At 48.6% G+C, this 12,926-nt stretch overlaps 1 protein-coding gene across 1 annotated transcript in view; it reads left to right on the forward strand.

Moving 5' to 3' along the window:
• The window catches only part of SRPK3 (SRSF protein kinase 3), a 158,686-nt gene extending 148,077 nt beyond the window's left edge, over positions 1-10,609 (forward strand). Inside the window, 1 exon segment of the mRNA XM_030194081.1 lies at positions 9,746-10,609. Within this exon segment, the coding sequence (XP_030049941.1) occupies positions 9,746-9,930 (185 nt within the window). The 3' untranslated portion in view covers positions 9,931-10,609.
• The last annotated feature ends 2,317 nt before the right edge of the window (positions 10,610-12,926 follow it).

Raw genomic sequence — 12,926 nt, forward strand, 5'->3', positions numbered from 1 at the left:
GCTGTCCTCGGAGAACACCTGCTACAGGTATGTATCATTCACTGTATGCCCAGCAAGAGGCTATGGTATCAAGGGTATCAGTGCTGTTTTCTGAGGAGCTCCAGTCTATCTTGCAGGCCCATTCAGTGCGTGCAGGGAGCACCGCACCGAGGCCTCAAAGGGCCTCAGAGCCAGTGTCCACTGAATCAGTGTTGATCTCCTGCTCCTTGTGGGGGGGGGGGGGGGGGATGCGTTGGAAGCCTCTGGGGAACCAGGGATGCCTGGTGCTTGGATGCAGGCCTGACCAGGATGTCCATTGTGCAAGGGAGGCAGAGACTCAGATGTCTCCCAGGGCAAAACTTTTATGAGTCTCATTCTGACTGATCCTGGGTGTCTGAGGAGATGCCAGAGATCCTCAGGAGAGGCCCCTTTGTCTACCCTCACATCCCTTCTCTCTACATGAAAGGAAAAAATCCCTTTCATAGAAGCTTTCCTTCTTTTGATTTTATACAGGTGATGGCTAAGTTGTCCCATTTCAGTTATTTATTTATTGGGATTTGTTAACTGCCTTTATGAAGAGATTCACCCAAGGCAGTGTACAACAGGTACAGTTTAACACAAAACTTACAGTTTTGTTAACAATATAACAATAGTAAAATAACCAAGGTTAAACATAAATACAATAAATAAGGTAAACTTGAAAACAGTAAATTGAAACCTAATAATAGAACTACCGTGAAACAATATAAAAAATATACACATTTAACAGCACTGGAATTTGAATACCCAGAGATATAATACAATGTTAGCATAATACTAATGATACATATAGCTGAAGGGACCAAGAGCAGATATATGATGGGAACAAAATGCGTGGTACAGAGTCAGTTGGGTTAATTTGATGGTTAGCTAAACTCAAGGCAAGTTCTTTTTATAGTTAAGCAAGAGATAAGAAACTGATCTAAGTTACAGTGTGTGTATCAAGCTAGTCCAGGTGCAGAATGAGTGTATAGTCAGTCACCCTATGTAATAAAGGCTTGGGAGAAGATTCAGGCTTTCACCTGCTTCCTTTAGTAGAGGTAGTCTTCAGTTATACGTAGCCCCTCTGGGAGTAAATTCCAGAGTGTGGGGGCTTGCTGGCAGGTATCACATCATACAATTTGTTTTGACAAGGGTACAGATAGTGATGATCCTTAAGAGGACCTTAGAGGTCTTAAAGGTGTGTAAAGGGGCTAACTTATTGTTTAAGTACTGTGGCCCATTTTGTCTGAGAACCTTGAAAATCAAACAGAGTTTTAAATTTAGAAATTAAGAGTGAGCCCAGGGCTGAGACATTAGACATCCTCCAGTTTGATGCCCTCCCTTAAGCTGGTACAGATGAAGAAGTGGGAGAACCCCTTCTCTTTACAGCAAGTCAATAAGATTGACTCTATGTATAGAGTCCAAAAGGCTCTGGGATTCAAGAAGCTTCAACTTTCTCACCATTGTAAGGTAGTTGAATCCTCTCTTTAAAAAGCCAAGAGTTCCAAGACTCACTGGTGCCCCTGGGGAGGGAAGCTTTAGAATCTTTTGGCTAAAAGTTAGGGCTTCATTTCGATTCAAATTTTTAATTGTGATTAATTACACGATTAAAACATTTTAATACCGATTAAAGTTTGTTTGTTTACTTATATATTTATTCTCCAAGGACAAGCAGGCTGCTTATTCTCACTGATGGGTCGGCGTCCACGGCGGCCCAGGAAACGTAAGAACTTTCCAAGTAAATTCTAGATCTTTGCGGGAGGATCCGGCGTGCGGGGCACGCCCACCACGCATGTGCGGCTGTCTTCCCGCCCGCTTGCATCCGTTCCCGCTCAGTTTCTTGTTTTCCGCGGAGGAGAGTGGCTGCATGACGGTCTCTCTCCCTCAGGCCCGGAGAAACTTCTCTTGTGCTGTTCGCGCTTTCTTTTTGTTTTAAAGCAATGTTTTCTTTTATTTTCTTTATTTTCTTTCCAAGTTAAAAAAAAAAAATCCTATATATCTTTATTTTAGCCCTTTTAGGTTTCCTTTCGTCTCTCGTCGCGGCCTTATTAGGCTGCGCATACGCGATCCTCATTTTTGTGTCCTCTTTTTGGCGCAATCAAACCTTTTGATTTCGCCAACACGATTTTTCCACCCATGTCATCGAAGACTCCCAGTGGCTTCAAAAAGTGCGGTTGGTGCCAACGGTCTATCTCAAATACTGACCCGCACGCGTGGTGCGTCCAGTGCCTTGGGCCAGAACATCGGCCAGACGCTTGTAGGTTTTGTCTTAGCCTTAAAAAGCGGACACAGGTGTTGAGATTAGCTCAGTGGGACCGTCTGTTTGGCGCTTTGCCCGGTTCTTCGGCGTCAACAATGACAGCGGTACCGAGGTCGGCGGCGTCGATGTCTGCACCGGAGATGTCTTACCAGCTCTACATGAGAATTCACATGCGGAACAATGTGAAGCAACTGGTGGACTTGGTGGATGTGCTCCCTGTGGAGCACACCAGGCCTTTTCAGGAGGTGGTCAGGCAGCTGAAGGCATGTCGCAGATTCCTGTCCAGGGGTATTTACGATACTTATGATGTTGCATCCAGATCCGCTGCTCAATGTATAGTGATGCGCAGACTCTCATGGCTGTGCGCCTCTGACCTGGACAATCGAACCCAGCAGCGGCTTGCGGATCTTCCTTGCTGGGGGGAATAATATTTTTGGCGAGAAAGTTGAGTAGGTGGTAGAGCAGCTCCACCAGCGGGAAACCGCCCTCGACAAACTCTCCCACTGGACACCTTCAGCATCTACCTCAACAGGTAGAAGGTTTTTCAGGGGAAGGAGGACTGCTCCCTATGCTTACAATAAGCATAGGTACAATCCACCTTCTCGACAGCCTTCTCAGGCTCAGCCCCAGCGCGCTCGTTCGCGTCAACAGCGTGCGCCCAGACAGGCCCCTGCAGCTCCCCAGCAAAAGCAAGGGACGGGCTTTTGCTGGCTCCAGCTGAGCATAGCCGCCATAAAAGTACCTGTGCCGGACGATCTTCCGGTCAGGGGGAGGTTAAAATTTTTTACCAAAGGTGGCCTCTCATAACCTCCGACCAGTGGGTTCTTCAAATAGTCCGATCAGGGTACTCCCTCAATTTGATCTCCAGACCTCCAAATTGCCCACCGGGAGCTCAGTCCTTCAGCTTGCACCACAGGCAGGTACTTGCAGAGGAACTCTCAGCCCTTCTCAGCACCAATGCGGTCGAGCCCGTTGCACCCGGGCAAGAAGGGCTGGGATTCTATTCCATATACTTGTGCAAAAGAAAACGGGGGATGCATCCCATCCTAGACCTAAGGGCTCTGAACAAATTCATGGTCCGAGAAAAGTTCAGGATGCTTTCCCTGGGCACCCTTCTTCCCATGATTCAGGAAAATGATTGGCTATGCTCTCTGGACTTAAAGGATGCTTATACTCACATCCCGATACTTCCAGCTCACAGGCAGTATCTTCGGTTCCGTCTGGGAACGCAGCACTTCCAGTATTGTGTTCTTCCCTTTGGTCTCGTGTCTGCGCCCATGGTGTTTACAAAATGCCTGGCGGTGGTCGCAGCGTCGCTACGCAGACTGGGGGTGCATGTGTTCCCTTACCTCAACGATTGGCTGATGAAGAACACCTCGGAGGCAGGAGCTCTACAGTCCATGCAGATGACTATTCAGCTCCTGGAACTACTAGGGTTTGTTCTAAATTATCCAAAGTCCTATCTTCTTCCAGTTCAAAAACTAGAATTCATAGGAGCTCTGCTGGACTCACAGCTGGCTCATGCCTATGTCCCTGAGGCGAGGGCAGACAATCTTCTGTCTCTTGTTTCCATGGCCAGAGCGTCTCAGCAGATCACAGCTCAGCAGATGTTGAGGCTTCTAGGTCACATGGCCTCCATCTAACTCCCATGGCTCGTCTTCATATGAGATGGCTCAATGGACCCTAGCTTCCCAATGGTATCAAGCTGCAGGGAATCTAGAGGATGTGATCCAGCTCTCCACCGACTTTCACAATTCCCTTCTGTGGTGGACGATTCGATCCAATTTGACCTTGGGACGTCCTTTTCAAATTCCTCAGCCACAAAATGTGCTGACCACGGATGCATCCCTCCTGGGGTGGGGAGCACATGTAGATGGGCTTCACACCCAGGGAGCTTGGTCCCTCCAGGAATCTGGTCTTCAGATCAATCTCCTGGAGTTGCGAGCGGTCTGGAACGCTCTAAGCCAGGGCTTTCGGAGATCGGCTGTCAAATCAAATTATTCAAATTCGGACAATCAGGTTGCCAGGTACTACATCAACAAGCAGGGGGGCACCGGATCTCGCCCCCTGTGTTGGGAGCCTAACCAGATGTGGCTTTGATTGCGCCAGCACGGTATGCTTCTCCAAGCCACGTATCTGTCAGGCGTAAACAACAGTCTGGCCGACAGATGGAGCAGGATAATGCTACCTCACGAGTGGTCGCTCAACTCGGGCGTAGCCCCCTTTTGGTGGATCTTTATGCCACTCAGCTCAATCACAAGGTCCCTCAGTTCTGTTTCAGACTTCAGGACTAGCATCAGATGCCTTTCTCCTGCATTGGGGGAAGGGCCTTCTGTATGCGTATCCTCCCATACCTCTGGTGGGGAAGACTTTGCTGAAACTCAAACAAGACTGTGGGACCATGATTCTGATTGCGCCCTTTTGGCCGCGTCAGATTTGGTTCCCTCTTCTTCTGGAGTTGTCCTTCGAAGAACCATGGAGATTGGAGTGTTTTCCAACCCTCATCTCTCAGAACGAGGGGGCGCTTCTGCATCCCAACCTCTAGTCTCTGGCTCTCACGGCCTGGATGTTGAGGGCATAGACCGCTTCCTTGGGTCTTTCTGAGGGTGTCTCCTGAGTCTTGCTTGCTTCCAGGAAAGATTCCACGAAGAGGTGTTACACTTTTAAATGGAGGTGGTTTGCCATCTGGTGTGACAGCAAGGCCCTAGATCCTCGCTCTTGTCCTACACAGACCCTGCTTGAATACCTTCTACACTTGTCAGAGTCTGGTCTTAAGACCAACTCTGTAAGAGTTCATCTTAGTGCGATTAGTGCTTACCATTATCGTGTAGAGGGTAAGCCTATCTATGGACAGCCTTTGGTAGTTCGGTTCATAAGAGGTTTGCTTTTGTCAAAGCCCCCTGTCAAACCTCCAACAGTGTCATGGGATCTCAACGTCGTCCTCATCCAGCTGATGAAACCTCCTTTTGAGCTACTGGCTTCTTGCCATCTGAAGTTCTTGACCTGGAAGGTCATTTTCTTGGTGGCAGTCACTTCAGCTCGGAGGGTCAGTGAGCTTCAAGCCTTAGTAGCCCATGCTCCCTATACCAAATTTCATCATAACAGAGTAGTCCTCCGCACTCACCCTAAGTTCCTGCCAAAGGTGGTGTCGGAGTTCCATCTGAACCAGTCAGTTGTCTTGCCAACATTCTTTCCCCATCCTCATACCCGCCCTGCTGAATGTCAGTTGCACACATTGGACTGCAAGAGAGCATTGGCCTTCTACTTGGAGCGGACAAGCCCACACAGACAGTCTGCCCAATTGTTTGTTTCTTTTGACCTCAACAGGAAGGGGGGGGGTCGCTGTCAGGAAACACACCATCTCTAATTGGCTAGCAGATTGTATTTCCTTCACTTATGCCCAGGCAGGGCTGACTCTTGAGGGTCATGTCACGGCTCATAGTGTTAGAGCCATGGCAGCATCAGTGGCTCACTTGAAGTCAGCCACTATTGAAGAGATTTGCAAGGCTGCGACATGGTCATCTGTCCACACATCCACATCTCATTACTGCCTCTAGCAGGATACCCGACGCAACAGTCGGTTCGGGCAGTCGGTGCTGCAGAATCTGTTCGGGGTTTGAATCCAACTCCACCCCCCTAGGCCCATTTTTATTCTGTTCAGGCTGCATTCTCAGTTAGGTGTTCTTCGTAGGTCAATTTTTGTTATGTCTGTGCCGTTGCGAGGCCCGATTGACACTCTTTGGAGTGAGCCTGGGAGCTAGGGATACCCCAGTCGTGAGATCAAGCAGCCTGCTTGTCCTCGGAGAAAGCGAATGATGCATACCTGTAGCAGGTATTCTCCAAGGACAGCAGGCTGATTGTTCTCACCTTCCCTTCCCCCTCGGAGTTGTTTTTCTTTTGCTTTTTACTTAACTGAGTAGGAGCGGTCGCGCACAGGCGGGAAGACGGCTGTGCATGCGGGGTGGGCGTGCCCCGCACGCGGGACCTCCCGCGAGAAGTTTTTTCCAGTTGGAGGGGGCTGCCTTGGACATCACCCCAGTCGTGAGAACAATCAGCCTGCTGTCCTCGGAGAATACCTGCTACAGGTATGTATCATTCGCTTTGTCCTTGCCGTTGCAAGGCCCAATTGACCTATCTTTGTTGTTTTGAGTGAGCCTGGGGGCTAGGGATACCCCAGTCGTGAGAACAAGCAGCCTGTTTGTCCTCGGAGAAAATGAAGATACATACCTGTAGCAGGTATTCTCCGAGGACAGCAGACTGATTGTTCTCACATACCCGCCCGCCTCCCTTTTGGGAGTTGTCTTTGTCCTTGTTTGCTTTATATCGAACTGTTGGGACTCTCGTGCGACGGGCGGGAAGATGGCCGCGCCCGCGCGCGCTCGAAGGCTTTAGTAAGCTTTGTTGCTAGGAAGATTTCCGTTTGGGGGGGCTGCCGTGGACATCACCCCAGTCGTGAGAACAATCAGCCTGCTGTCCTCGGAGAATACCTGCTACAGGTATGTATCTTCATTTTTCAGTGCAATTAGTGCTTATCTCTGTAAGAGGTAAGCCCATGCCTGTGGTGTCATGTAGCACCGAGACTATTCTAGCATCAGTTCTCAGTGAAGTTCATTCTTCTCTTGACCAACACTACATTACCTTAGCTGTTTCCCTCTACATATCAGCAGCATTTGATCTAGTAGATCATGCACTATTGTTATCTGGGTATTTCTTATACCATCCTAGCCTAGTTTAGGCCATTTCTTTCAGATCGTTTATTCCAGGTCTCATTTAATCAACACACATCTTCAGTAAGATCATTACCCTGTGGAATACCACAGGGCTCGATTCTCTTGCCCCTTCTTTTTAATATTTTCATTAGTTCTTGTGCTATTGTTACTCAGAATCATAATGAGGCGTATTTTCAAAGCACTTAGACTTACAAAGCTACTTAGTAATCTATGGACCTTTGTAAGTCTAAGTGCTTGGAAAATGAGCCCCAATATCTCTCTTCACATTTATGCTGTTATACAAAACTGGTCCGTATCTTCCTGATTTATCTCCCCTCCAATCCTGTCTGGATGCAGTAGCTAATTGGTCTTGTCTTAAACGGTGAAAAAAAATTGTGGTCTGTTGGTTTGTTAACCATCTAACACCTCCTACCAAAATAGTTTTATTACTTGGTGTTCCAATCCATCCAGTTTTCGTTACTTAGGTGTTCTTCATTCACATCTTACGTTTGATTCACAGATTTCTTCATTATGTAAGTCTTTTTTGTTTTCTCTTGAGACTGCACCGAACTGTACAACCCTCTTTTTTTTTTTTTTTAAACCATAGATGCCGTTCATTCATTGATCTTGGTGATGTGTATGACCAGATTGGATTACTTCAATGTTGTTTATCCTAATTGGCTAGCAGATTGCTTGTCGTTCAATTATGCCCAGGCTGGACTGACTAGAGGATTATGTCAAGGCTCATAATGTCAGAGCCATGCCAGTAGCCCACTTGAGCTCAGCCTCCATAGAGATTTGCATAGCTGTGACGTGGTTTTCTGTCCACACATTCACATCTCATTACTGCTTTGAGAGGATGCTCAACATGACAGCCGGTTCAGACAGTCCTGCAGAATTTGTTTGGTGTCTAGAATCCAACTCCACCCCACTAGGCCCAGTTTTCCTTGGTTCCAGGCTTCAACTTCACAACTCGTATGTAAATAGTTTCAGGTTAATTGACTTTGAGACGTCGGCGTTTCAAGTCCCTATTATCCTAGCATTGTTGTTTTCGGTGAGCCTGGTAGCTATGGATTCCCAGTTCTGGGAATATAACTGGCCTGCTTGTCCTCGGAGAAAGTGAAGCTACTCACCTGTGGCAGGTGTTCTCCAAGGATAGCAAGACAAGTACTGTCATATACACTTCCACCTTCCCTTGGAATTGTATTCTTTAGCACAGTGGTTCCCAAACTTGTCCTGGATGCACCCCAGCCAGTTAGGTTTTCAGGATATCCACAATGAATATTCATGAGAGAGATTTACCTCCACTACATGCAAATCTCTCTCATGAATATTCATTGTGGATATCCTGAAAACCTGACTGGCTGGGGTGTCTCCAGGACCAGGTTTGGAAACCACTGCTTTAGTTATTTCACACGACTTGAGGGGCCCACGCTCCTTTGTCAGGTGGGAAGGTGCCAGTGTGTGCATGGTGGGACACTGCTAGGAACTTCTACCTTCATCTTGTTAGCATCCAGGCTCCGTCAGATGATGTCACCCAGCTGTGGGAATACTTGGCCTGCTGTCCTCGGAGAACAGCTGCTACAGGCAAGTAACTTCACTTTACTTGTAGGAACAATTAGGACAGCTGCTGTGGACCTTGATGGATAGATGTATGCAGTGTTCTCCCCAGGGCCTTTTGAAAGGGTATGCTGCCTTGACACAGCAAAAAGTGTTTTTTTTTGGGGGGGGGGCACCTGGGCCAGAGCCCACTAAATGTTTTATGGCTTCAGCCCCCTTTTACCAGCCCCGCACTTTAAACAATTTGCAGAGTGATGGGAGCTAGCCTTTCCGCTGCCACCACTTTGCCTGTCCTCAGCTGGCTCTGGCTGCCAGCACTGCATAGTTAAAATTAGAAAGAAACTACTTCCTGTTTCTCAAATGAGACAGAAGTAATTGCTTTCTGATTTCAACAGCCAATCAGTGCTGGTGGTCAAAGCTGGCTGAGGACAGGCATAGCAGTATCAGCGGAAAGACAAGCTCCTGTCGCTGTGTAACTGATTTAAGAATGCTGGGCAGATAAGAGAGGAGGGCCAATGCTGGGAATAGGACTTGGGAGATGACTGGTAGTGGAGATGGGGAAAAGGACGGTGGGAGGCTGCCAATGAGTAGGTGAAAAATGGTAATTGGGGCTTGGACATGGGTCCAATTCAGGGTCTGGGAGAAGGGGGCTGCCATTGGCAGATGTTAGGGGTGGCAGAAAAGCGGCTGATGTTAGGGCTTGGAGGTCTGATGTTGGGGTAAGGAGATGGGAGTCAGAGCTAACACAGACTGGGGTAGGGTCTAATTCTGGGCCTGGGAGAAAGGGGCTGGAGGTTGACAAGGGGGCAGGTGGGAGATGTGGGTTGGGGCTAGGAAGAGAGGGCTGGGGGCTGATGTAGCTGAGAGTAGTAGAAGAAAGAGTGAAGATATTGTGGGGGAGAGAGAAGCAAGGGCATATGCAGGGGAAGATGAAGATTGAGGAAAAAAGATGGGTATTATGGTTAAGGTAATGATAAATTGCACAATTAAGTTTTGCCCTTTTACATGTGTAATGTTTGCAGAGATAAGAGGGGCTGCTTTTATAATGCGTAGTACTCCCAACCCCTGCCCGGCTACTCCACACCATCCAGCTGGCAAAAATGTTTGAGGCGTACACTGTATATGATTCTTAGTCCTTGAAGTGCAGATGGTAGAAATCTGACAGATGTGACCTTAAAATGATATTTTTCTCCTCCTTTCTGTTTGACCTGGACAGGTGAGCTGAGGCATATCCAGAATCTGAAGCACTGGGGCTTGTTTGAGGTGCTGGTGGAGAAGTACGAATGGCCCCTGGAGCAAGCATCTCAGTTCTCAGACTTCCTGTTGCCCATGATGGAATATGTTCCTGAAAAACGTGCCACTGCTGCCCAGTGCCTGCAGCACCAGTGGCTCAACTCTTAGCAAACTTTCACAAAGGACATTGGGGTCCATTCAGCACTGGTCTTGAGACAGAATTCATTTGTCTCTTCTTTACCAAAAATGAATACTAAAAAGCAACTTAAAAGTGGATGATATGCAGATAAGTGGCCTGTCACAGCAGAAAAAAGTCTGCAGAAATAATGGAGGACCAACTTACTCTTGAGTCTCCTAGCCCCATCCCATCGGGCATAATAATGGCAGCAACACTGCAGAGATGAAATAATGGATTTCTGGAGTGATTTTTAGTATCTAGGACAGTCTTGATGATCTGGTTTCAGGTATAAGCATACAGGTTCTGAGTTTATGACAGAGCACCTGAAGTAAGGCACAGGCATGATGAGGAGAAGCTGAAATGTGGAATATAAAGCAGTAAGAGAAATATTAGAGATATATCTCCAGAGCAAGAGACAGCCAGAGCACCCTGAGGTATGCACACATGCTGTCACGAAATGCCTAGCACCTAATAGGGGCTAACCCTGCGGCCACCTAGAGGGTCTGTCCCCATCACTGCTCAGGCCTGCCTGCACCTGGGCATGTGCTCTACACTAGCATTCTCCTCCCACCAACTAGGTCTTGCTTACTTCTAGGCAAATCTACCACTATCAAGTTATTCCCTGGTGATTTCTAAGGACAGTGGGGCCACACTCCCAGGGGTCCCACAGTTTCTAGAAAGCACCCAGAGACCCAAAACACAAACCACCATGATTTTTAGTCAGTCCAGGACAGCAGAGCTAATAAACTAATGGGTTTATTATCAGAAAAGTAGAACAGTGAACGGTATAAAACATGTGGAAAAACAACAGGTAACTGAATAAGGATCAATATTAAAGCTATCTAAATGCTTTGTTACTACCTGGATAACACTTGGGGAGTTTCAGGAAAATAACTACTCACAAGTCTTGAACAGAGTCTCAGGGCAGAGAGATTTACCCCCTGCACTCCCTAGCTGAGACTGGGGAAATCTAGTATTTCCTAGCTGGATTTTGAACTCCAGGGCCAATCAGAGCTCAGAGCACCAACTTTGAAAGTATCTGGCCAGTGGCACTGCAGGTTGCTATCCCACAGGGCTAAGACTGAAAAAATAAAACAGTTTTCTCTGCAAACAGCTTTAAAACAGAAAATAAATGCAACTTGCTGGCCAAACAAGAGAAATACACTGCATGAAAACAATACAGTTCACAGGCTTGAAAGCCCCCTGTCTTGCCACACATGCGTATCCCTAGAGAGACGTACCAACCCCAGAGATGTAACCAGAAAGACTGTCTTCCCTGCCCCCTTCTCTCAAGAAAAACCTAGGCAAATGTACTTGGACATAAACAGAACACCACCACTCACCACCCCCCCCCCCCCCACCACCACCCAGATCTCAACATTTAAAGAAACACAACACTTTGACATCCATATCTGGAACTGGATGTTACTTATTACCAAGGAGAGAGACATATCAAGAGAATATCAAGATATACAGTAGATGAGAACAGGAAAAGACCATCAAGCTGCCAGCCACAGAAGCTTAACCACTTGTAGGATATTACTTCTTAAACAAGTCATTTTTTGTTTTCTTGCTCAATGGTCATCTTGCACAAAATCCCTGGTGGACCGCCTCTCAACCCCCCCCCCCCCCCCCCCCCCGCACTCCTTTGCAACAAATCCCTGGTGTCCATGGACCCTGACACCCCCTCCAAGCAAAGATCTGCTTGGTGGTATAGTGACCACCCCCTCCCCATACCTTGAAAGGCGGCAGGAGCAACACCTCCTGCCTCTAGGCCCGCCCGGAACAAAATAGCAGTGCCCAACTCCTGCTCAGTGCATCGCAGGATGTGGTGGGCACTCCCATTTTGTTCCGGGCAGGCCCAGAGGGAGGGGGGTTGCTTAGGGTTACCATTTTGTGTCCTCTGAAAAAGAGGACACATGTCACGCCCCCCTACCCCGCCCCCGCCCCGCCTCATGCCCCGCCCCTGCCACGCCCCCTTCAGGTCCGGGTTCCGCCCCTATTCCCCCCCCCATCACATACCCCCCCCTCACTTACTGTCTAGCCCTGGTGGTCTAGTAGCGTCTTCTCTTTGGGGCAGGAAAGAGCCCCCTCTTTCCTGCCCGGAGCGCTGCCTGCCCTTGCCTGCTGCATCCTCCTCGGTATGGCTGGGGATTCAAAATGGCCACCGAGAGTTGAAGCGGCCTCGCGAGAGTTCAACTCTCGGCGGCCATTTTGAATCCCCAGCCAGACCGAGAAGGATGATAGACAGGGGAGGCAGCGCTCCGGGCAGGAAAGAGGGGGCTCTTTCCTGCCCCGAAGACGTCACTAGACCACCAGGGAACATGGTAAGGAAGGGGAGGGGAGGGGACGGGAGACCACGCGCCGATCGCCCGCCCACACGCCCACCGCACGCACGCGCCTGCCCGCACCCGCGCCCACGTTTGTCCAGAAATCCGGACAAACATGGGCGGGGGCAAAGTCCGCCGGACGCCCCGGACATGCCCTCAAAAAGAGGACATGTCCGGGGAAATCCGGACGTATGGTAACCCTAGGGTTGCTAGACCACCAGGTAGATTTTTGCTTTGGGGGGTGGGGTCAGGATCTACTGGACCACCAGGGTATTTTTGCTTGGGGAGCCAAGGGGGTGTGGTGTCTACTGGACCACCAGGGTGTTTATGCGGGGGGGGGGGGGGAGGGATCTACTGTGAGTGCCTACAATGGGGAGCAGTCTGCTTGCACAGTGCAAGCAGGCTGCTCCCCATAATGACAGGTCCAGACCTGCTGTAAAAGTTTGCATGTTAAAGGTCTGTGTATTGCTCAGAATGCTCATTTTCATACTAATGAGCTCCTTGCAGTGCATTTGTATAGGGTTTTTGGTAGCTGCTAATGGCACAAGTTAGAGCCACAGAAAACCCCTTTGTGCATTACTAGTTAAATAACATTTGCTTTAGACTGGCTACAACTAGTTTGTAGCAAACAATGCCAGCATGGTAAGCTTTGTGCA

The sequence above is a fragment of the Microcaecilia unicolor genome, chromosome 2 (assembly GCF_901765095.1).
Source record: "Microcaecilia unicolor chromosome 2, aMicUni1.1, whole genome shotgun sequence".
In the NCBI taxonomy this organism is placed as follows: domain Eukaryota; kingdom Metazoa; phylum Chordata; class Amphibia; order Gymnophiona; family Siphonopidae; genus Microcaecilia; species Microcaecilia unicolor.